At 43.6% G+C, this 25,372-nt stretch overlaps 3 protein-coding genes across 3 annotated transcripts in view; 2 read left to right on the top strand and 1 right to left on the bottom strand.

Annotated features, from left to right (window-relative positions):
• Window positions 1-299: 299 nt before the first annotated feature.
• LOC115770450 (tonsoku-like protein) lies at window positions 300-4,821 on the top strand. The gene is made up of 5 exons (XM_030715728.1): window positions 300-570; window positions 627-798; window positions 848-3,412; window positions 3,474-3,649; window positions 3,705-4,821. Exons 1-5 carry the CDS (start codon window positions 300-302, stop codon window positions 4,775-4,777), a joined length of 4,257 nt encoding a protein of 1,418 aa, XP_030571588.1. The 3' UTR covers window positions 4,778-4,821.
• Window positions 4,822-5,042: 221 nt separating this feature from the next.
• Window positions 5,043-6,775, bottom strand: LOC115770368 (probable medium-chain specific acyl-CoA dehydrogenase, mitochondrial). Its single transcript, XM_030715614.1, has 3 exons — window positions 6,629-6,775; window positions 6,096-6,449; window positions 5,043-6,027 (listed from the first exon to the last, which is right to left on the bottom strand). Exons 1-3 carry the CDS (start codon window positions 6,644-6,646, stop codon window positions 5,137-5,139), a joined length of 1,263 nt encoding a protein of 420 aa, XP_030571474.1. The 5' UTR covers window positions 6,647-6,775; the 3' UTR covers window positions 5,043-5,136.
• A 4,889-nt stretch (window positions 6,776-11,664) lies between these two features.
• The window catches only part of LOC115770298 (titin), a 57,902-nt gene continuing 44,194 nt past the window's right edge, over window positions 11,665-25,372 (top strand). Inside the window, exons 1-11 of the mRNA XM_030715534.1 lie at window positions 11,665-12,157; window positions 14,126-14,227; window positions 14,291-14,743; window positions 14,816-15,580; window positions 15,788-15,991; window positions 16,480-17,407; window positions 18,919-19,201; window positions 19,257-19,663; window positions 19,727-19,938; window positions 21,720-21,924; window positions 25,204-25,363. Of these exons, the coding sequence (XP_030571394.1) occupies window positions 12,134-12,157; window positions 14,126-14,227; window positions 14,291-14,743; window positions 14,816-15,580; window positions 15,788-15,991; window positions 16,480-17,407; window positions 18,919-19,201; window positions 19,257-19,663; window positions 19,727-19,938; window positions 21,720-21,924; window positions 25,204-25,363 (3,743 nt within the window). The 5' untranslated portion in view covers window positions 11,665-12,133. The remainder of the gene's footprint in view (window positions 12,158-14,125; window positions 14,228-14,290; window positions 14,744-14,815; window positions 15,581-15,787; window positions 15,992-16,479; window positions 17,408-18,918; window positions 19,202-19,256; window positions 19,664-19,726; window positions 19,939-21,719; window positions 21,925-25,203; window positions 25,364-25,372) is intronic.

Raw genomic sequence — 25,372 nt, 5'->3', positions numbered from 1 at the left:
AATTGGCAATGAGCAGAAGTGCTAGTACTTGCTATTGAGATAACTAAATACGTTTAAAACTACAATTGTTGCCAGCTGACGCTTATTTGAAAGTTGCCACATTAAGCTAGAAAACAGCTAAATTGGCAGCACTATTGTGTGCAAAAAATGTATATTGCTATCGATAAGTATTGCAAAGGGCAACCATTAAAAAACTAGGTGGCAGCGCCTTAGATTCGCGCCGAAAACAAAACGATAGCCGCAAAAATATTTATTTATCTTGTGAAATTTGTGTTAGCGTGTATTTATTGTGTGTTTAAATGGATGAAAAGCGATATATAAAGCGCAAAGAAAAGGCGCGCATTGATGGAAATCGCGAACAACTGGCGGTAAGCTGCAACCAGCTGGGCGACTTCTATAATCAACTGGGAAAGTACAATGAGGCGGCCAGAGAATATAAACAAGAAGCAACCATATACGCCAGCATGGGCAAGGAGCTGGAGACGGCGAAGGCAAAACGCATGCTAGGCGAAATGTTCACGCTGCTGTGCGAATACGACGCGGCCAAGGATCACATAAATGACTATTTAAGTGAGTAGATGCTGCAGTTTACTTTTCTATCTGACTAAAATTGTGTTTTCTGACAGAGATTGCCAAAAGACTGCAGAACAAAGTGGAGCAGCAACGTGCCTATGCCACGCTAGGGCGGGTCCATCTACTGCACGGACAAAGCCTGTCCGACAGCACGGCCTCAGGTGCCATGGAACAGTTGAAGCTGGCGGAAAAGAGTTTCCTGCGCAGTCTGTTGCTCGTCAAAGAGTAAGTGCTGACCCTTCAAAGTACTACCATGTCATAATCTATTTTGTAGGCTTTCAGGTCAGATTTCGAAATTAGAACAGTTGGACATGCAAGCGCGCTGTTACCTAAATATCGGCGTTGTGAAAGAGCACATGGAGGAATTTGAGGCGTCAATCGAGTACATTGACAAAGCCATTAAAATCAGCAAAACTCACGACTTGTTCGAGCTGACCCACTTGTGCTACATTTCGATGAGTCTGCTTTACAATTGCAAGAAGAACGACGCAGCGTCGGCGCTGCGCTACTGCAATATGGCGCTGCAAGTCGCCAAACGACTGCCGAATAAGGTGAAGAAAATCTGCGAGACACTTATAACTAAATCGGAAATTCTGATCCATGCCGGAGACTTTGCAAGCGTTAAGCAAATACTGACCAAGGCCTACAAGAAGCATACGCCCGATGAGAACGATCGCGCCAGCATTGAGCGCTCGTTGCGCGTGGTGGTAAAGATATGTCAATGCCTTGATGAGCTGGTGCTGACCAGTTCCGTCGACTATGGCAAGCTAAAGGATCTGTATGAGAAACTTGGCGACGGCTGTTGCCATCTCTTCAACTATGAAAAGGCGATCGTCTATTATCAGAAAATGCTGGAGTGCGCCGAGCTGAATGAGGAGCGCGGTAAAAGCCTGGTGCCCATCTATGTTAGCCTCTACCAGACATACAAGGACAACAAGCAGTACGATAAGGCCTTGGAATATTTGTGGAAGGAGTTTGAGCTAAATCAGGATGTGCCCGCAGAGGCATTCACAACACTCTGCAGCATTGCTGAAATCTGTGAGCAGCAGGCACAGCCCTTCTGGACCGTTCATGATGTGTATCAGAAAGCGCTACGACAGGCAGCCAAGGCAGATGAATCGGTGTCTACGAAGCTAGAGAAGATTGCTCTGGTGCGTTTACACAAGCTTCAGCTAAAGCATAAAATGCATGTGCTAGCTGAAAATTTGGAGGCAGAGGCCAGCGCCAAGGGCATTAATCTGGCCGAGGAGACTGTCAAGCTGGATGAGGAGGATGATGCCGATGGCGACGTGCCTGCAGCGCTGCAACAAAACACACCCGACTGGGTTGACGATATTGATTTGGATGCACTCACCGATTCCGATGCCAGCGATCTTGATGAGACTGACAAGCCTCGCCCACAGCGCGTCACACGTGGCAATCGTACGCTCACCATTAAGCGAAACAACAAGGGCGAAACGCAGCTGCATCAGGCCTGCATAGCTGGCAACCTGGAGCTGGCACGCCGACTCATTGAACAGGGCCACACAGTAAATGTGCGCGATCATGCCGGCTGGCTGCCACTGCACGAGGCTTGCAATCACGGCTATCGTGATATTGTTGAGCTGCTGCTGGACAAGGGAGCCACAGTCGCAATTAACGACAAGGGCGGCACGAGCTGTGATGGCATTACACCACTTTACGATGCTTGTGCCAATGGCTACCTGGATGTGGCCGAGTTGCTGTTGGAGCGTGGAGCTGATGCGACTGTGCGCACGGACTACAATGAGACCTGCATTGAGGGCTTGGACAAGTGGCGGACGTCGAAACAGCTGATTGAGGGCGAACAGGCGCAATATACACAGCTACGCGAAAGCCTGCTACGTACTCTTTCTAAGGTTGGCATTTGCAGCATGCAGCATGCGCGTCCCTTGACCAATGCCAATGCTCGGCCAGCTTCCAGTGCATCGGCCTCATCAGAAGCCGAAGAGGAAGATGTTGAGCTGACGCCACGTTACAGACACGCCATGCCCATGCTTAACCGTTCCGCCAGCTCGGCCAGCAGCCCGCGTGCGCCATCAAGCGCTAGCAAGGAATACCGCAACGTGATGGCGCAGCTGAAGCGTCCCAATCGCACACCCGCCAATTACGATGAGCCGAGCAGCAGCAGCAGTACGAGCGCCAACGTTAAGCAGAAACGTGTAGCCCTATTAAATGCCGACGAAGTGGATGCGGACAGTTGGCTGGTCGATGATGTGGGACCAGAGCGTAAACGCAAGCGCTACAATTCCGGCAGCTTGAGCAGTCGCGCAGTTGGCGCAAAGGAGAATCTGCACGACTCGGCGCTGGCCTGGGAAACGGAATTTCAGGCCACGCCGCCTGAACAGGATGCGCATCAAGTGCTAATCGAGGCAGCCAATTCCAAGCAGCGCCAGAAGCAAATGCGTAAGCTAACGCTCTCGCGTTCCTCCAGCATGAACAGCAATCACAGTGGCAGCAACTCCAGACAGTCCAAACAGCAGACATCGCTGCTGGACAGTGGCTTCTGTCGCTTTCGTAGCGAAAGTCCTTTGGGCAGCGGCGAGGATTCCCTGGATGGCGCATCAGTGATAAGTTTGCGCACGCACGCGGAACCGGATTCCACAACCTGCAGCGCGCAGAGCGGCGGCATACAGCTGCTCATCTCGCCCACCAAATTGTCGTCGCCTATTAAAGTGCAGGCAACGCCTGTGCTGGCCACCACAGTGTCCTTCAAAGTCAAAGTACAGGACGAGCTGCTGCTTGTGCCCGTCGAGCGTAAGAAGCTGCAAGACGTCAACATGCGCTGGCTAGCCGAAGAGACAGGACGGCGTTACAATAAGTGAGTCAATTCGAATTTAGAAAACAAAATCTAAATCTAACTATCTATCTATCTATTTCAGATTAACTGGTCTAACGCCTTTGCTGCGGCTGAAAACGTCTGACGGCTTTGCATACGAGGATTCGGATGCTGTATGCGTCGCCCTTGAGCAGAACATGCTGTTGTCCACCATTCTAGATTGGAAAATATCACCGCTCTCGCAACGCTACGAGGAGATGTGCCATCAATTGCACAAAGGTATGTGCATATATTATATATTTAATATAGCTTCTCAACTATTTATTTTGTACAGGGGTCGATGATAAAATAAAGCTACTGCTGGAGCGTTCACAAAATACACAAGCACTGGAGCTGGCTGGTCTTTGGCTACGTGAAGCGCAAACGGAGCCGGTGTTCAAGGCATTGTTGCACCAGGCGCGTCTCACGGTGCTGGATTTGTCCTGTAACTTCATTGGCAACGAGGGCTGTCAGCAGCTGGCCAAGGCACTGCCGACATTGCTGCAGCTGAAGACGCTGCGCTTGAGGTGCAATGCCATAAGCAATGCGGGTCTGGATGCTCTGCTCTGCGGGCATGACATGGACAAGCTGGATAATTTAGAGGAACTGCAGCTAAGCCAAAATCCGCTGGGTAATGCAAGTCTAAGAACACTGCACAGATTTTGCGCGAGTGGCGCTGGGCGAGCTCTGAACAGCTTGCATCTGTCGCAGTGCGAGCTAACGGAGCTGCAGGACTTTGATTTGGCCTACACGCAACTGACCACCTTTGACATTAGCTTCAATCAGCTAACGCTGCAGAGTGTGCGCAGGTTGTCGGAGCAGCTGAATAGCAGTCGCTTGGAGAACTTGAATCTGAGCTACGTGCGCTGGCCCCTTGATGAGCAGAGCGGCTTTGCGCTCGGTGAGCATTTGGTGACGCTGCTCGAGAGCGGCACAAGTGAGAGATTTGTGCGCTTGGAATTCGCCGGCTGTGGGCTGATCGATGCGCATATTTATAAGCTAACGCAGCAGCTAAACAAGGCGAAACAGCTGGAATGGTTGGACATAAGCGATAATGAGCGTTTGAGTGGCGCTGCCCTAGGCTACGTGCTGGACGAGCTGCCGCAGCTGCGTGTGCTCTTGGCCACGAATTGTATACGCCTGCTGGACGATCTGCGATTACAGAAGTTGGAGCAGCAGAAACAGTTGCCCAAGCGCATGGATCTCAGCATAGATGAGCAGACATTCAGCTTGGCAGGCGCCTTGGCCACATTAATAGACATTTGGCAGCTGAAATGGGGCGACAATGCCAAGGTGCTGACGCCCAAGCGCAAGAAGGGTCCGCTAAAGCTGTACGTGGACGAAAGTGATCTGCTTTGGTGCGCTTGATTATGTTTTGTTATTGTGTTTAAAGTCCCAATTGTTTATACCTGTTGACATATATTAATATAGCAATAATCTAACTGTAGACCCGAGGGGACAGGCTCTTGATAGTATTCTTATCTAATCAGCAAGTGCTTTTGCATGCCCCAGTTAAAGTTGGCGATTTGATGCTTTCTAGCTGAAATTACAACGTCTTATCTGGAACAATATGTATTATAGAACCTCTATCAAATTGTTTCGAATCCTCGAACAAATTTTCAACAGTTTTCTATTTTTAAGTACTTATATATATTTTTTATTAATCTTTTTTGTGAATGAGGACTGCAGCGAGGATGATTGTGGACATGACCTTGCATTTAGTTGTCTTATCTGGTAGCACCGCCCTTGGCCGCCTCGTACATGTTCCTCGAGATGATGAGGCGCTGGATCTGAGAGGTGCCCTCGTAGATCTGATAGATCTTGGCATCACGCATAAGCTTCTCTACGGGATAGTCGCTGTTGAAGCCGTTGCCGCCAAAGATTTGCACAGCATCGGAGGCAATTTTGTTAGCCACATCGGCGGCATGGCACTTTGCAATGGACGCATAGTAGCTGTTGCGGCGGCCCTGGTCAATTTCCCAAGCAGATAAGCGCCACGCCAAACGCGACGTTTCCACGCCAATAGCCATATCGGCCAGCATAAACTGCACGGCCTGGTGATGGGCGATGGGCACTCCGAAGGCTTTGCGCTCTAGAGCATACTTCAGGGCCTCGTCCAAGCAACGCTGGGCCAAGCCGACGGCACCCGCTGCGACTGGTGGGCGGGTCTTGTCAAAGGTGCCCATGGCAATTTTAAAGCCTGCACCCTCGCCAATCAGAACATTCTCCTTGGGCACACGCACATCCTCGAAGGTGATGCCACGCGTGTCAGATGCACGCTGGCCCATGTTGAGCTCCTTGCGGCCAGGCGTCAGACCAGGTGTGTCGCGTTCAACAATGAAACCGGTAAAGGCTTTGCTGGGCGGGCACTTGGGATCGGGATTGGTGCGGGCAAGCACAAAGTACCAGTTCGCCACGCCGCCGTTGGTAATCCACATTTTCTGACCATTGATAACATACTCGTCGCCCTTCTTCTCAGCGCGCGTCTTAATGCCGGCCACATCGGAGCCAGCACCGGGCTCTGTGACACAATAGGCAGCCACCAAGGGCTCCGCTAATAGACGGCCCAGATACTTCTTCTTCTGTTCCTTATTGCCCGACAGTATCACAGGTGTTTGCTATCGGATAAACCAAGCCATTGGACTTAAGTTTATATGTATGGAAGAGTGTAAACATTTTAACTTACGCCTAGGCCGCTGGCCTCCAGGGCAGTCATAATGCCGGTGCAGCCATATGCCAGCTCTTCCGCCGTCAGGCAGGTGGTGAACACATCCAGATCCAAACCGCCCAGCTCGGCAGGTACGTGATTGTTCATCAGACCCAACTCCCAGGCCTTCTTTATGATTGGCCACGGGTACTCGCCTGTCTTGTCGTATTGAGCAGCCACCGGGATGATCTCCTCACGCGTAAACTTACGCGCCAGCTCCTGGAACTGTTGCTGTTCCTCGGTCAGGGCAAAACACGGACCCGTGGGCGACACATGTGAGACGGCGGCATATGTGCGGCTCGCCACCAGCTGGCGCAGTGCAGGAGCTGCGAGCTACAAGCAAATACGACACAATTAAATGCGGAATTCCGTGGGTCCATAAGTCCAATTGGGGGCAAAGTACAATCGCATCAGATAAGAAGCATAATCTGTGCACCGTTTTTTCAAAATGTCTGCCAGATGATCTGGCACTCTGTGGAGTTGCAAGATAAGTTGGCCCACTTGATACATACCTTGTTGAGAAAAGCCATGGTGCAGATAAAATATTATGCAGCTATTGCAAAATTGCTATATTCAATTTTGCATTTATTTGTGTTCGCGTTTAATTGAATCGCGCTGCTCACTCGCTGACGTCTCGTGGCGAATTGAATCAAACGGGTATTTTGCTGCTCGTAAAACAACGCAGCGCAGCCGGCAGCGAGTGTGAACATTAGACCCTCTTGCTCGCGGCGAAAAAAATAACAGCAACAACAATGACAATGACGAATTCGCTTGCTCGAAGCTTGCGTTGGTGGAGTGGAGTCAACAAACTTTTGTTTAGCTGCAGCTGTAACTCTGACTAAATATTAATAAAAGCATGTCGAATATCATTCGCCTTGGCACACTAGCCGAGACACACCCCCTTTGAGATCCCAAGGCCAACACAGCGCACAGCAACAAAAGCTTTGCGTGGTAAAAAGCTCTGCAAGAAGCGCGCATAATTTGAACATCTCATAATTTTAAAAGCATACGTTCAAGCGCTTTTAAAATTAGATCAGAGGCTATGTTAAAAATAACAACATTTATATATATATATATATATTTAATGCACGGAAGGGCGCCCTTTTACTGTTTGTGTTTAGCTGTGACATACTTGGAAAAACAAACAGAAGCAACAAGAAAAACGAAAAATAAATCAACTGTTTATTGTACTTCGTTGCCAGCAGCTCTTATCAGGCACTGCAGCAGCAGCATCACATAAAACTTCGGTCCGGTTAAAGCTTCCGCTAAGCCACCAAAACCCACCCACAAAAAGCGCGCACGATTCACAACCGAAGCCGACCACGGCGGAACGAAGCTGCGCGGTGTGGGGACGAGGACAAAGACGTGGTGAAAGTCCCGCCACATCTAAGGCAAAACTGGGATAGCTGCTGCCTTGGCTTGGCCAGTCATTTGACATTGCTCCTGCGTAAAGGTTGTCCACGCGCAAAGCAAAACTAATCCGTCGTCGAGCAATTCGCCTCCATCCTGTTTTAGTGTGCGTCTCTGTGTGTGTGCGTGTGCATGTGTGTGTGAGTTGTTTTTAACACACACTCCCACTTATGGGTATACATATATGTACCTAAAAAAAAGTTAAAGTGAAAAGTTTCTCAAGCGGTTAACCGAGCCCGTAATCAAACAAGTGCAAATCGTTAAGTGCTTTTCGCCAGGCAGGCTAAAATGGCTCAATTTGTGACTCACATACAGCCAACGCTGATGGAGGCATCGCAAGGTCATATGCCGCACCATCATGGCCATCAGGTAGGCGTGCAGCATTCGTCGCATTTGCCACACAGTGGCCATAACATGCCATCGCCACCCACGGGCCACAATCATCACCAGCACCAGCATCAGCACCATCATGGAGGACATGGAAACGCGTCCTCGCATCAGCAAACCCAATCGCAATCTCAATCGCAATCCCATCAATCGCATCATCATCATCCAGAGCAGCAGCAGCAGCAGCATCACAAGAAATCACATCATCCGACGGGTCATGCCAATGCCAAGGCGCCAATCCATCAGAGTCCGCCAAAGCAGGTGTCTCCGCCGCCTGCGGAGCATGTGGGCCACTACGAATACTTTCAGCATCAGCATGAGCTGGCCTTTCAACATGTTGGTGCCACGCCCGGCACCAGCAGCAACAGCAAGCAGCACCATCACGATAAGCATGAACACTGCCCCACAGGACACCAGAGTGCGGTGAGTTTCAGGCTTACATCATTTCTGCCCATGGTCGCATCATGTGATCGAGTTCATATTGCGAACCCTTAAGCTAAGCTTATTCTAGATTGTTCTGGTCTAGTTCATGCTCCTACATGTGTTTATGCATGCATATATATGTATGTATGTATGTGTGTGCCATCGAATGACGCAATCGCAATCCTTGAGCTGGAATAACAGAATGCCAAATGAGTCATCGACCATCTTTCGCTGTCCTTGTTGGCCATTAAACGCTCCATGACGACTCTATGGCGTCGCGGCGTCTCCCAGGCATCATTTACTGTTTATTAAAAAGCTTCAAAATTAGACAGACCGCCCTTCGCGCCTTCAGTACCAAACCCCGCCCCCCGCCATTACCCTTCGCCGCGCCCCCACACCACATTTAACTGCAAGAGCCATGCCCCATTTACACGTTTGCCTCCCCGCCCCGCCCCCTCGGTTAATAGCAGCCCCCCTCATCATCCTGTACTCTCGAGAGCTTTTTTTTTGCTGTTCTTCTGTAAATTCTGTGTTTTCGTACTGTTTAAAAATAAAACCAACTGGCGAATTTCTCTTTGTACTCTCTTCGCAGCGTTCTCTAGCCTCTGGCAGAGGGCTTCGGGCGCCAATCGAAAATAATTTAGAAAACGACTCAAATCGCTCGCTGTCTGTTGTTCTTGGTGCGGTCTCTGCGTGTGTGTAAATATTCCATAGAAATTTACTGAAAAATTATAAGCGTATGTGGTTTTTAATTAACAAAATCCCAGCGAAATGGAGACATTGAAGAAACGCTTTCCGTCGCTGCAGAGTTTGGGCGTAAGTCGCTGCCAACTTGGAAGCGTTTTTATGTAATATATTTACCCTGTACCCAAAAACTATGCAGTTGACCCAAAAATATCACACTGTCAAAAAAAAAAGAGTAGAAAAAAACATAGCTCTTTGTGCGAAAAATATTTCAATATCTTTTTATTTTTGGTGCGTATGACGTGTACGTTGGCGTCGCGTCGCGTCTGTCTGGCACGCGGTGCAGTGAACTATCTACATATAAGCTTAGGGGGAGTGGGGGTGGAGAGGGGTACGCCACCCCAGGGAGCTTTTCACTAAATTGGCGTCTCACTTATTTGTGGTGCGTTTTTAAAGGTCGTCAAAGTTGTGCACAATTAGCTTGGGCCATGTCCCGTTGCCTCTGCTTCTGTCTCTGCCTCTGTCTCTGCCTCTGCCTCTGCTGCTGCCTCTGCTTCTGCTGCCGCCTCTACCACTGCCTCTGCTTCTGCTGTTGTTGTTGTTGTGGCTCTTGTAATTTCATATGCCAACAGGCGATAGCCTCAGCGACGCCAACAGCATTTTTGAAGAACCTGAAAACATATTCCAAATTTCGTCGAAGACCAAACACTCTTTTAAGTGTCTCAAATATTTTTACAATTTTTTAAATAAATTTAAAACCAGTTCAATTTGAAATCTTACAAAATTGGAAAATTAGAAATTTTCCTAGTTAACACACAGTTATACATTTGCATGAAAGTCGGATAGTTTTCATACAGAGAACATCTTAAAAACGTAAATATAAAAAAAAATACATTTTATTTATTTAATATATGTCTTATAAAATATGTTTTAAGATGTTTTTTTTTTTTTGTAAAAACTTTCAAAATCGAAAATTAAAAAGAAAAAGAATTAAGTAAAAATTGTTATTCAGCAAACAGTTACTCCTATTCCTTATAGGAGCATATTTTAGGACAGATCAAACAATAGGAAAAATTAGTTTGTTCATTTTATTGCTGATTCATTTTCATTTCGAACTGGACTTCAAATATAAATAGTTACATTAACGGGAAAACTTAGATCATAATCTGCTTAAGAAGAAATTTAGACATTTATTACAATGTGTTGTGTATAACCCTATTTTATAGGAGTATAGAGTATACGTATATATATATTTTGGAGTACCAGCTGACATGCAAACATGCAATTTAGTTCAGTTTCGAGCCTGCGTTTCCAGCTCAACCCCCCTCAAGCTCCGAGGACTCTGTAAACGAAAACCCTTTGCTGGCCAAAAGAAATAAGTCAATGTTTGGCCAAGCGATAAAGGCTGAACTGCAGCTTAAAGACACCCTTAAGCGGGCTAAAGGCCATTAATTAAATTCCAAAATGTGCGTCACACCTTGCTGCCGCATGCCGCATGCCGCATGCCACATGCCACATTAGTTACCTCCCCCGCCGCTTAAAGCAGAGCAAGCACTTTACAATTTGCCCTGGTCACGATGCAATTCGAAATGCAATTTTATGCAATCGCTAGGGGTAAGCACTGCTCCAGTGCCACAAGAGGGTGGCTTCCCTTCTGTCTACCTAATTTGTAACCCAAGCAACAACAACAACAACAACAATGGGAAATTTGATGGCAATAGCAGAAATTGTGTCGTTCCTTTGCTTGGCTTGGCTTACTTGGCTACGTAAAACGTGACTGGGATTGCATACGCATCTGATTGGGCTCGTAAGGGTGTCGGGTTTTGGGGTTGTTAGTTGGTTTCTCATTGGATTTGTCCAGTTCGAATCTGGAAGTAAACAAAATCCAGTCAGATGTCGCGACTGCGCCAGCCAGCGCTACCTTGGAAAGTGACCAACCCGCAACCAACTGTGGATTGCCTGTAGTTTCCGTTTACGCTCAATCAACAAAGGATCCTGGTGGGCAAGGACCTGCTTGTGTGTTTAGCTTAGTAATGATTCTATATGCTCGGCTAATTAGTTGGAATTTACTCAAATTACTTGCGCAGTTGGGTGCGCCGGGAAATAATTGAAAAGCTAATTAGGTGCCGAGGGAATACTTTTCATTTGAGACAGGCTACTATTATATAAATCCTTGAGGACCTTACACTTCATCTCCCAATGCAATTATCCTTGAGAACGTCAGTTATTCAAATTTCATTTTTCAATTATGTTTCCCAAGGCAATTTTTTTTATCAACGATCTCAAGTATTTTGCGTCCTTCTTTAATCTTCAAAGAGCTTCCGAATCTTTTGGGATGATAATGAATTCTTTGTTTGTTGCTGCACCCGCTGCACGTGTCCGTGCTGCACCGCTTCCAAAGGCAAATGTCAACAAAGCGAGACGCACGTGCCAAATGGGCGGCTTACGCTTCCGCTTCCAGTAAACCACCCTCGGGTGGTGGCGCAGACGCAGACCGTGTGTGTGAGCGCTTCCAATTGGAATGTGCAAGTGCGCAGGTCCTTCGAAAATCCTGGCGATGCCGACAATTTCAACCACGGCTGGTAGGACTCGTCGTGCCCAGTCAGCACGCATCCAGTCTGGAGTTGAACATTGAAGAAAACGGCAGCAAAAAAGCAAACGCTCCTCAGCGTGTATTTAGAAGCGACTGTGTTGAACAGAAAGGAATCCAATCAGACACACCAACACAGACACAGTCACACTCACAGTTACAGTCACAGTCGCGCATAAACGTACACTGACACACACACACACATACACACACAGACACCATACACACCCTCGCACACACATGCACTCGTGTACATAAGGCTTACATAAAATCTAAGGAAAAATCGATGCGAGTGCATTTAAAATTCAACCAAAGAAGGTCTCAGCTAGTGAAATTTCTTCGCGTTAAACTCGAATTGAAAAGAACAATTCATTAGTTAGCCGTGTGAAAAAATAAACTATGACTAATCAGTGACGACATACGCGAGCTGCGCTTACACAATATCTCTATACTAGATATACGAAATACCACATAAGATTGAAATTCGTTTGATATTTTCCAATTGCAAATCGGTGTACGCAAAATGGTCACTGAAAATGGAGCTCAGGTAATGATAAACCAGTTTATTTCATTTCATTTGCAGCGTGCATTTACTTTTCGCCCAGACTGTCTGCGACGGCCATGTTGGCGTCCATTTTGCATTATCGATTTTTCAGTGTCTGGATTGAAAATTTGCTGAAAAAACGCAATTAAATCTAATTAGCAAATCGGTTTGAGCAAGGTTTATATTAAAATAAGCTTGGATTCTATAATAACATTTTAATTGACTGAAAAATTTTATTGATTTTGCTAAATCCAAAACTTGCATTGAAATCAAATCAAATTGCGTGCCATTATAATTGTATTGAGTGAAAAACAATATGCTATAAATAAATAACTAAGCATTGTTAAGAGCTTGGGCCTAGAAGAGCATAAGCACAGCCCGCCCTCCCTCCCATCAATCCGAACTGGGCGTGGTGCTAAGCTGTGCGTGCGTCCGTGTCCGTGCGTCCGTGTCCGTGTCCGGGCCCGTATCCGAGCTCATGCCCGTGGTGCAAGGTAATGTAGATTTAGGTTAAATTTAATGATGACATGCGACTTTTGCGCCACGCCGCAAGATGTAGAGAAAATCCATAATATGAGTCATTTTTCTTGTCACCTTTCCTGCTCCCAACTGCAATAATGGAAATCAAAATCCATTTGTTGCTCCCTTTTTGTAATTTGCACTCAAGTTTCGAGTAGGACCAAACATGTTGCCACTTGGGCGACATTCTGCTGCACAAGTTCAAAGGAAATCCACTTCAAGGCTTCGCCCAACTTACTTTACATCAAGCATTCAATTTACACAACTTGAGCCTCGTTATACAATGCCTGACAAGCACCTTTGAACTTTGGGCCCCAATGTCTGTGTGTGTGTGTGTGTGTGTGTATGTTTGTATGTTTGTCTGTGCTTGTGCTGGCCCCTCATCAAGCTGGGCAAACAAGGAAGCAGCCAGCGCCGAAAGACATCCTTTAGAGTTGCCTTCCATGTATGTACACATATTTGAACAGGCATACGAAATGAGTTTTGCGTTGGCCCAGCCATGAAAAGGAGTCGCTCACTTCCGTATTGATAGACCGTGTAGAGCCGGCTGTGTGGCCGGGTGGGGGTTGGGCAGGCGAGCCTTCCTTCTCTCTGCACTGCAGCGACAGCTTGGGATCCGACAGGAAATGGCGGCTCGGAACTGTGGGTGCCGCCTGCGGTCACCTTAACGGCGTCGGTTTTGCTTTCCAGTGCGAAAACTGTCCAAGTCGAAGCCGCCTTCCAATTGCACTTTCCAATGCCACGGCATGACGTCATATTCGATACCGAATTCCAGGCTGCGCCAACCCCCTCCCCCTCCCCCTTCCTCCCTGCTATTGCTGCTCAGTCGAGCAAAAGGAAAACATAAACAATTTGTGGGTGGCTATGAAAAGGGGGCAGCTGTTGGTGCAAAGCCGAATTACACCTGCGCATTGTTAAAGCCGACGTTGACCCCTCGCCTTGACCGTTGTTTAGCTGAACTTGGCCTGCCCCCTCGCGACGATAGCAGGTGCACAGTTCACAGCGAGCGAGCTTCAATTGCGCAACGACTGTAACGGGCATATTACCTGTGTTATATGCAGCATGGCGATCAATAACAGCCCTAACAAAGCTCATTTGATGAATACGCAGCTGTCACGCAACTCGCAGTTGGCCCAGGGCACCCGGAAGCCCCCCGAGCCACAATCAAGTTCAAGTGATAAACGTTTAATCAATAGTTAAATACTTGTCATAAGTCTAGGTGTACAATTTTCTATATTTAGTTACATACTTAAATACACTGCTGACTTATTCAAAATGAGCGTACGGGTTTTTATGCAATCCCTTTTGGCCCGACTCCCAGCTTGACAGCTTCCTATCTACCATTATTGGGCTACAAATATTTGTTAAGTCCTTTCTCCTTGTCTCCATGTCTTCATAGAATTTCCATATTATTTATTGCACTCATATTGAATATTCATTTATAATTTACAGGGCGATGGCAACACTTCCTTCCTGCGTGCCGCACGCGCCGGCAATCTGGAGCGCGTGCTGGAGCATCTGAAGAACAACATTGACATCAATACCAGCAATGCAGTAAGTTAAATCTTGAGGCAATGTTAAGCCCATGTCTCTGATCGCTTTGTGGTGTCATTGCAGAACGGCTTGAATGCACTGCATTTGGCTTCCAAGGATGGACACATACACGTTGTCTCGGAGCTGCTGCGACGCGGCGCCCTTGTGGATAGCGCTACCAAGAAGGGCAACACGGCTCTGCACATTGCCTCGCTGGCGGGTCAGGAGGAGGTGGTGAAGCTGTTGCTAGAGCACAACGCCTCCGTCAATGTGCAGTCGCAGAATGGCTTCACGCCCCTCTACATGGCCGCCCAGGAGAATCACGATGCTGTTGTGCGCCTACTGCTGTCCAATGGCGCCAACCAGAGTCTGGCCACGGAGGATGGGTTTACGCCACTGGCAGTAGCCATGCAGCAGGGACACGATAAGGTTGTAGCCGTGCTCCTCGAGAGCGATACTCGTGGCAAGGTGCGCCTACCAGCGCTCCACATAGCTGCCAAAAAGGATGACGTCAAAGCAGCTACGCTTCTACTGGACGTAAGTAAATGCTGTTAAGATTACAACTTTTAAGATTACAACTGGATACTTATGCTTGCACTGGTTCTACAGAATGACCACAATCCGGATGTGACTTCCAAGTCGGGCTTTACGCCGCTGCACATTGCCTCGCACTATGGCAACCAGAACATTGCCAATCTGCTAATCCAGAAGGGTGCCGATGTCAACTACTCGGCCAAGCACAACATTAGTCCTCTCCACGTGGCTGCCAAGTGGGGCAAGACCAACATGGTCTCGCTGCTGCTCGAGAAGGGTGGCAACATTGAGGCCAAGACCCGCGATGGCCTCACACCGCTCCACTGCGCTGCCCGCTCCGGCCACGAGCAGGTTGTGGACATGCTGCTGGAGCGCGGCGCTCCCATTAGCGCCAAAACCAAGAACGGTCTCGCACCATTGCATATGGCCGCCCAGGGCGAGCATGTGGATGCCGCTCGTATTCTGCTCTACCATCGTGCACCCGTTGACGAAGTAACCGTTGATTATTTGACTGCTCTGCATGTGGCCGCCCACTGCGGACATGTGCGTGTGGCTAAGCTCCTGCTGGACCGCAATGCCGATGCCAATGCACGTGCCCTCAACGGGTTCACGCCCCTGCACATTGCTTGCAAGAAGAACCGCTTGAAGGTCGTCGAACTGTTGCTGCGCCACGGCGCCAGCATAAGCGCCACCACGGAGAGTGGCCTGACCCCGCTGCATGTGGCCGCCTTCATGGGTTGCATGAATATTGTCATTTACTTGCTGCAGCACGACGCCAGTCCGGATGTGCCCACTGTGCGTGGCGAGACTCCATTGCATTTGGCTGCACGCGCCAACCAGGTGAGTCATTCAAATATGATATTTACTTAAAATAACTGTTACAAATTATTGATGTGAACTTATATCGATAACGTATTAATCGATATCTTACTGAGCTGGAATAATATCGATAGCATAGTAATTGATAGCTTACTTAGCTTCTGTGTATTTTATTTTGTTTAAAATGCCAAAACCGTTTATTTGAAAATGTTTATTCATTAATTTCAGACGGACATCATCCGAATACTTTTGCGCAATGGCGCCCAGGTCGATGCACGAGCTCGGGAGCAGCAAACTCCGCTGCATATCGCCTCGCGACTCGGCAATGTGGACATTGTGATGCTGTTGCTGCAACATGGCGCTCAGGTGGACGCCACCACGAAGGATATGTACACGGCACTGCATATTGCTGCCAAGGAGGGTCAGGATGAGGTAAAAGATTTGATTGCCAAAAAGATAACGGATCACATCGACACCGTCTACCTGATGCAATTGTTTTGGATACGTCATCAGGAGTTTTTCATTTGAAATTGGCTTTTAAGTTTTATTTTGTATTGTACTTGCTTTTGTTTCTGTTACGTTCATCGAGTATTACGAGTATTGTTGTGTCTTTTGTTATTGTCTCTTATGTTGGCCATAAAAATAAATGTGTCCACTTCTTTAGTATTATCTTGGTACTTATTATTTCGATTTTGTATTTTTTATGATTTTAAGATCATCTACTGTATTTAGTTTAAGCTCATTATCTGAACAGGTAGCTACACAAATGCACCGTTTCGACTTCTAGCGTTATCGAAATGCATCGCATCAATCGATAGGCGATACTTATCGATACAACAAATCGCACATTGAAACACTAGAAATGGCGCACTTAGAAGTACGCTCGCTGTTAATTTACATATATGTTTTTACTTGTGTAGGTGGCCGCTGTGCTGATTGAGAATGGCGCCGCTTTGGATGCGGCCACCAAGAAGGGATTCACGCCACTGCATCTGACGGCTAAGTATGGGCACATTAAGGTCGCCCAACTGCTGCTCCAGAAGGAGGCGGATGTGGATGCGCAGGGCAAGAATGGCGTCACGCCTCTGCATGTGGCCTGCCACTACAACAACCAGCAAGTGGCACTGTTGCTGCTAGAGAAGGGCGCCAGTCCACACGCGACCGCCAAAAATGGACACACACCGCTTCACATAGCGGCGCGCAAGAACCAGATGGACATTGCCACCACTCTGCTGGAGTATGGCGCTCAGGCCAATGCCGAGAGCAAGGCCGGATTTACGCCACTGCATCTAAGCAGCCAGGAGGGACATGCCGAGATTTCCAATCTATTGATCGAGCACAAGGCTGCCGTCAATCATCCAGCCAAAAATGGTCTTACCCCTATGCATCTGTGCGCCCAGGAGGACAACGTAAACGTAGCAGAGATTTTGCAGCGCAACGGCGCCAATATCGACATGGCTACTAAGGCTGGCTACACGCCGCTGCACGTGGCCTCGCACTTCGGCCAGGCTAATATGGTGCGTTTCCTGCTGCAGAACGGCGCCAACATTGACATGGCCACCAAGGCTGGCTATACACCGCTGCATCAGACCGCCCAGCAGGGCCATTGCCACATTGTCAACTTGCTGTTGGAGCACAAGGCGAATGCCAATGCCCAGACCGTCAACGGGCAGACGCCACTGCATATTGCACGCAAGCTGGGCTACATCAGTGTGCTCGATTCTCTGAAGTCGATTACCAAGGAGGATGAGGCAGCCACTGCGCCCGCTCAGACCGAGGAAAAGTATCGCGTAGTGGCGCCAGAGGCCATGCACGAATCCTTCATGTCTGACTCGGAGGAAGAAGGTGGTACGTACATATGTTGCTTTCATATTATGTTATATTTGATTTTTCGAACACATCCATCCTCCACTTGTCTGCCAGCACTCAGACTAACAGCAACACCCTAAGTTATGACTAGTTTTAAGCAAAAATAAAAAACCCGAAAAAATACCCGCTTTTATGTGTGCCGTCAGGTGACACAGATTGGGAATTGGATGCTTGCTACGAGTTTGGCATTGGCGGCGATTGTGCTAACCCCAACCGCCACAGGCCAAACCCTCATGCCTTTCAGCCGTATTACCAGGGCGACTATCTGTATGTGTCCAGTAAGTGTCAATGAACGCTGCAAGGCCAATTGTAAAATTCGTATTCCTACATATTTTGAAGAGTCGACTGCTATCAAGTGCACCACCCAATTGGCAATGATTGGCAACTAAATGGAAACCAAATTAACCAGCACTTTATATGGTTGCTCGCATAATTGTATAAATTATATCTTGACGTTGTTGTTAACACAAGAAACATCAGATTTGCAATGTTTTTACCTGGGCTGCAAACCACAAATTTAGTGGCCGAAGGTTCGAGCCAACTTCCTGCCTTAAGGTTTGGTCTGTTTTTCCACAACTTCAAGCGTTGTCAAAGATTTTCAGAATTCATATGAAATAAATTAATTTTTAATTTATAATTACCCGTTCTACTGAAAATATTGCATGTCGTACATATTTTCACATAGAAGTGCGGGTTAAATTTGATCTCTACCCAAAATTGGCAATCCATAATATATAATTAGATAAAGTGTTTTATGCCGAGTCGGGGCTGAGTCTCCCTCAAAAGCGTTTTATTTTAAGCCAAACCAGTTTTGCAGTCGGTTTGCAGCCTCGGTTTTTTCATCCCTTCAATTTGTTTGATTTATTTTGTGTACTTTACAGAATGAAATCGTAAAGTATTGTAAATCGAGTTTAATTGTTAGATAAATATCGTTTACGGTTTCATTTCCAATGTCCAATTTGTTTGTATTTTAACTGGCCATGTAAATATATCTACAACGGTTAGGTTTCTGGGTTTTTAGAAGAAAGATGAGCAGAAAAACAGCTTGACTTAACAATAATCTATCCATTAAGATAAATGTGGCATGAAAAACTATATGGTAATAATGATAAGATGTATCACATATTATCTATAAACTAAGTTATATATTAATGCTCCTATTTATTATTCATGCTAGCTTTACATATCATCCTACTATATTCATATTGTTAATATACGTAAATATATAAAAAAAAAAAGATATGCATGTAGATTGTACAAAATTTGTCAACTAAAAAAACTCATTTGCGTTCTTCTATTTTCAATGCACCGCGCTCTCATCAACTGCAAAAAACAACAACAACTGAAACTAAATCACCAAACAACACAATACAACAACAACAACAACAACTACTACTACGCTATATGGCCAATTGACTGTCTTGTGCTTAATTGAAATGCGCTGGAATGTAACCGAAATGCTACGCAAATAATCGAACACCAAAATCTAGGCGAAGACAATATGCTATCCGATCAACCTTATCGCTATTTGACCGTTGATGAAATGAAATCCCTAGGCGATGACTCGCTACCAATTGATGTGACTCGGGATGAGCGTATGGACTCCAACCGGATGACCCAAAGTGCCGAGTATGCCGGCGGTGTACCGCCTACAATTGGCGAGGAGATGATCAGTCCGCACAAGGCTCAGGTATATGGCTCCTCGCCCAAGGCAACTGTTGATGGCGTCTACATTGCCAATGGCGTTGGCAATGAAGAGCCACCGCATGTGGGGTAAGTGACTAACTGGAGTGCTTAAATTGTATGTGTCTAATTTGATGTTCTTTAGTCGCAAGCTGAGCTGGAAGAGCTTCCTGGTCTCATTCCTGGTAGATGCACGCGGCGGTGCCATGCGTGGCTGTCGCCACAGCGGCGTGCGCATGATAATTCCGTCGCGCTCCACCTGCCAGCCGACGCGGGTGACCTGCCGCTACGTAAAGCCGCAGCGCACCATGCATCCACCGCAGTTGATGGAGGGTGAGGCCTTAGCCAGCCGCGTGCTGGAACTCGGACCCTGCTCGACGAAGTTCATTGGGCCCGTGGTAATGGAGGTGCCACATTTCGCTTCGCTACGTGGCAAAGAGCGCGAGATTATCATACTTCGTTCCGATAACGGTGAAACCTGGCGCGAGCACACCATAGACAACTCTGAGGAGATCATACACGATGTTATGCAGCAGTGCTTCGAGCCAGAGGGTGAGTGTACTTATTTTTATCTATCCGTTTTGACGTGCAAATAAGGTGTTTGTGCTCCCACAGAAATCGCTCAGCTGGAAGAGCAGGCCGGCAATCATGTCTGCCGCTTTGTCACATATGATTTTCCTCAGTACTTTGCTGTTGTATCGCGCATACGCCAGGAGGTGCACGCCATCGGACCCGAGGGTGGCATGGTCTCGAGCACTGTGGTACCGCAGGTTCAGGCCGTCTTCCCTCAGGGCGCTCTAACCAAGAAAATCAAAGTTGGCTTACAGGTAAACCTCTTTAAACCACGCAAAGGCGTTGCGCCCGAGAAACTACGCAAGATAAGCGTCAATCATGTGCCCAAAAAGAAGCGCTTCTCGCTCATTTGGTAAACACCACTTTATGGGTGCAAGATCTACAAAAAAGTAATCGGTCTACATAGTATATACTAATAATCGTGCATTTAACATACATATACAGCTTCCCTAACGTATAGCAATAACGAAAAGTTTTCCATATATTTAAAATACGCATTTAAATACCAATTAATCAAATACATAGAAGATGTAATACCGTTCCATAAAATCTGTAATACGCGTAGTAGTCGGTGAAGTCAAACCAAATAGATGATATACACATAAATATATTTATATATCTATATATCTATCAAGGCCAGAAAGTAATTTCTAAGGCGTATTCGCAATGAAACCTATTATCAAATCAAAATATTAACATATATTTCAATAGATTTAGATTTGTTTAGAAATATTCCTACTTTGAATGCCTCTCGTTAAACTCTTTTTGTTGGGGGGGCCCAAATGTTATTAATGAAATATGTGCACTTTGTTTGAATATGCTAAATCACGACAGAACTAGTTGAGAATTTTTTTTGGCACTGAGAAGATATTGAAATTATCCACGCTAACTTTATCACAAGAAATAACTACTTTATAGTGACTTGCAATAATACTTATATGAACTAATTAATATATTTATGATGATTGATCATGGATCATGCGACTTATGGCAGATCGCGTAATTACTTAAAGCTTAATACTTAAACAATAATACGATTGTCCAGTTGATCGAGACATATTAAGTATATACACAACAATTTAATACTATATATATGGTATATATATATATTTATGCCTATTATTATTAATTTATCATACTTGGTAAAATTACATATGCATAAGATTATAAAAGTTTTCTGAAATGAAGTACTACCCAATAAATTTAGTTCAACAAAAACTTTATACCAATGAAAATCTTTTCATTAATTTTCATTTTATTAATTCATTTTTCATTAAATTGCTTTTTTGAGAATAATAAAACAATGAAAACATTCTAAAATATACAAAACAGATGTATATATGTATTGTTAAAGTGCTTAGACCGTTACAATTGGGTTCGGTTCTGAAGTGCCTAACGAAGTTGTAACATTTTAGCCATGCTGTAAACAAAAAACGATTTTATGATGGCCCCACTCATGAGTTCAAATTTTAGCACATATTATTTGCATTTTGTATATTTCAATAATCTAGATATACATATATAAAATGTATATTTTCTTATTAATTTTTCAAACTCTTCGTTTTCTAGAGTATTAAGTTGTAGTCAAAGTTTTTTTGATGACTAAATTTATTGGGACATAAATGGGCTTGAACATTGTTATTGTTTGTAGTTAACATATGCTGTATTTAACTAAAACATGCGATTGCTCAATATAACCATAAAAATAATAGTATGAATGATACATCCAAACTAAATAAGCATTGTAAAATAATATACAAGAAGGAGAAAAAATGTTCACCATTTAGCCCAAAACTCATTTCATTTGTCTGTCGTTTTTAATTGTTTTATTTGTATTTTATCATTTGAATTATATGCATAATTATATGTACAGACAATATAAGCAAACAAATGGCGCATAATTCGTATATACATATATATACTTTTCATTAAACATTTGATTTTATTTAGTTGATTTGTCTCATGCCTCATATTTTAAGAATGGCCGAAAATCGATTTTTTTGTCTACAGTGTCGAAAATTCGTTACATTTCTAGGCCCAACCGGTTGATCCTGATCTAACTGCTAAGCTGCTGGGTCGCGGCGTTGCCGTATCGCCGATTGTAACGGTCGAGCCGCGCCGGCGCAAGTTCCACAAGGCAATCACACTGAGCATGCCCGCCCCGAAGGCGCACAGCCAGGGTATGATCAATCAATATTCGGGCAATACGCCAACTTTGCGTCTGCTGTGTTCAATAACAGGTATGTTATAATTGTTACCGTCTCACCTATATGTTTTTGTGTTGTTGTAAAATGTGCTCATAGCAATTACATAAATAATGAGTATTTACTTAACATTACGTTTTGTTAGTTGTTGTTTTATGAGTAACTTCCCGAAGCCTCTCTCTGTACCCTCAGCTTTCATTTCTATTAATTCCTATTTAAGTGTTTGTTCCGTATTAGTTTGAATTAGTTTCTATTCGCCTTTGTTTCGGTCCTAATAAACTCTTGTCTGTATTTAGTATGATTTCGTTAAGTATTCCTTTATTTAACTTGTCTATCAAATTAACTATAATGTACTACATACAATTATCATGTACTATATATATACTACATGCCATATATCTATATACATAATGTTGTACAGTGAAAATTGCCAAATTATATAAAGAACATATTGAAATTATATCAAGTTCGTGAATTGCCAATATCCAGGTCGCATTTGATAGAAACAATGTGCTTGTGTCTGTGTAGTTGATGCGTATAACTTGTTCGGGTTAAACTATTTAGTCGAATTAACATGAAATTAAATATACATTAGTCTCGTTTTTATTCAATTACCTACTACATTAAGTGAGTTGTTACAGTAATCGTAACAGTAACAGTAACAGTAACCATTTTAGTAGCCGTAACCGTAACAGTAACAGTAACAGCCACCGTAACAGCAACAGCAAAAGCATAGTAAATTTCATTCACCCTCGCATACAGACATAGATACGCTCATACTCCAAACTACACCCACACAAATACAGATACAAATACGAATCCTCTCTCACACATATTCGTACTCAATTAAATGTTATGCTCAGTGTCATCATTGTGCCAACAGTGTTTGCTCCAGTATATATACTATATTTGTCATTGTTTCTTATTTATATGTACATAAATACTGTTTATTTTCTATGATTTCCGTTAAATTACTTTAATATGATTATGATTTGTTTAACAAAGCAAAACTTAAAACAAAAACAAAAACAAAAACTACAAACAAACAAATAGTTTAATTCAAGTCATAATTGAAATTGTATTTAATTGTTCTATAATTTTGTACTAATGCGTCAATGCATATGTGCACGCATTCCATTCTGTTTTCTCAATCCATTGAAGGTGTGTTTCGGAAAAGGTCTCTAAAAGGTAACTAAAAAATGAAAAATGTCCAAAATAAAATAAAATAAATTCAGAAATTCACAAACATGTATGAAGTTTTAAATTGAAACTGTTTACAAAATAAACAAAATATTTGTTCATATTTAGTTGTTTCGTTCTATGCCAAAATAATTAACAATAACAACATAGTTACTTATATTGAAAATCAATCGATTATCAAAATACAAACGAAAACAAAAATTAAGCAAATTTCAATCAAAAAAACAAAATAATAATAATGTTATTACAAACAAAATATTTGAAAATTCTGCATATTTTATTAAAAAAAAAAAAAAAACTAAAACTATTGCAAATATTTATAAAACTATTTTTTTGTATCTATGCTTTAAAATTATGTTTTCGTTTTGTTCTATTTTTGCATTTATTTATTTACCTCATTTTTAAATCTCTTTTAAATTTAAACTTTTTGCCTTGATTCGGGTTGCGCTGCGTCTTTGGGGTTTTTGTAATATAAAATATAAAAACAACAGAAAAAGAAGCTCAGGACCACTCTCTATTGGGCCTTACTTTTGACTCTTCCATACAGCATAGTTCTCTATGCCCAGGCCATGTTAATGTTGTGCTTCTCTAGCTCAAAGCAGCTTCGTTTTTTGAAGTAAGCTTACTTTCCAATTCACTTTTAAGAACCTTAAGCTTGTCATACAAACATCTTTGCTGCGTTCTCTCTCTCTCTAATCTACTTACAATAACTACAAACTAATTAAAGAATTTCTGATTGCACGCGGTTTTACTATTCATATATAAATTGCACATTTTCATTAAAACGTTAATAGGTCTCGAATAAGAAGATTTATAAGAAAATGCTAAACGCTAAAGTTGCTCTTTGGGCCAAACGAACCGAATTGAAATCAAGACCATGTATTTGTGCCAGACTAAATCAATTTTATTCGATCTTATTTTCAATTTCTATCTGTATGTTAATTTTTATCGAGTTCTTGATTTGGAATGTCATGCACTTAAGGTAATTCGTAGATTCGTTAGTTATATTAGAGTGTTCAGATTTTAGTTTTGTGTCGTTTATTTTTGTTCTTTTCTTTCTTATAAGTTCAACATAAAGCAGAATATATTCATATATTATGTATAAATTGTTTTCCAAAAACCGAAATCAATTTCGAATTTCAACTGTTTGTGGCCCCAAAGAGAACTTTTCTGAAACCGAAATAAAAAAACCAAAACGATAAATATTCATACACAAAAAAAATAAAATAAAATAGAAACTGCAAGAGTTATTGACGAACTTTAAAAGAAAATTAATTTAAAGCTATGGCAAGCCCTATTATATACAAACAAACAATATATTTTGTTTAATGTATATAAAAAAGTTGATAGTATTTTAGTTATTTATAAACATGTTTTCTTATAATTATATGATTTATTGTTGTTATATTTTGATTTTTATTATGTATTGTTATTTTTTTATTTATTTTGATTTTCTACACATTTACCAGAAACACGTGACACGCTCACTTAATTATCATTAAAAACCTACTAATTTTATTATTCCAAAATATTTAGCATGTTGTTTCAAAATGGCTTCAAAGTCCGCGTAACAAGTACATTTGTACCTGTATCCCTGTAAATGCTAAAGTCCTATAAAGCTATCTAATAAATACATAATATGCTTGAATCCCAAGTGCTACATTTACATATCCACACTATACACACACACACACATATGTACATCTACCCATAATATATACAAGGCTTAGACCTAATCCAGTCACTGCATCACATTAATCTGTATGCCACAGAGACACAGACCACAAGAAACAATTTACTAATTTTTCTATAACTTTTGCGCTAAATACATATTGATACTTTTTAGAAATAATGAAACTTAATACTTTTCAATAATAATAATCTTACCATACAATTGCTTTGTAATTAACACACGATCGTATTTCTCTCTCTTTCAAAACTTTTGAGTTGAGTTTACGTTTTCGAATTAGTTGACCAATTTTCAAATTCTATAACGATCTGCTAATAAGACATAAGTAGAGTTTTCAAAGAGTTTTTAATATTTAGCATATGCGTATCCTTTGCCTTGATGTATGCTTGAAAATTGAACATCTTATTACCTCCATCAACCACCAGGCGGACCATCCCGAGCCCAATGGGAGGACGTAACCGGTTCCACACCGTTGACATTTGTCAACGATTGTGTCTCGTTCACGACCACAGTTTCTGCACGTTTCTGGCTAATGGATTGCCGCAACATTTCTGATGCAACCAAAATGGCAACAGAGCTGTACAAGTAAGTGTC

This window comes from Drosophila novamexicana, unplaced genomic scaffold (assembly GCF_003285875.2).
Source record: "Drosophila novamexicana strain 15010-1031.04,08,12 unplaced genomic scaffold, DnovRS2.1 tig00004555-arrow-pilon, whole genome shotgun sequence".
Classification (NCBI taxonomy): domain Eukaryota; kingdom Metazoa; phylum Arthropoda; class Insecta; order Diptera; family Drosophilidae; genus Drosophila; species Drosophila novamexicana.
This window is presented reverse-complemented; position numbering and strand designations above follow the sequence as displayed.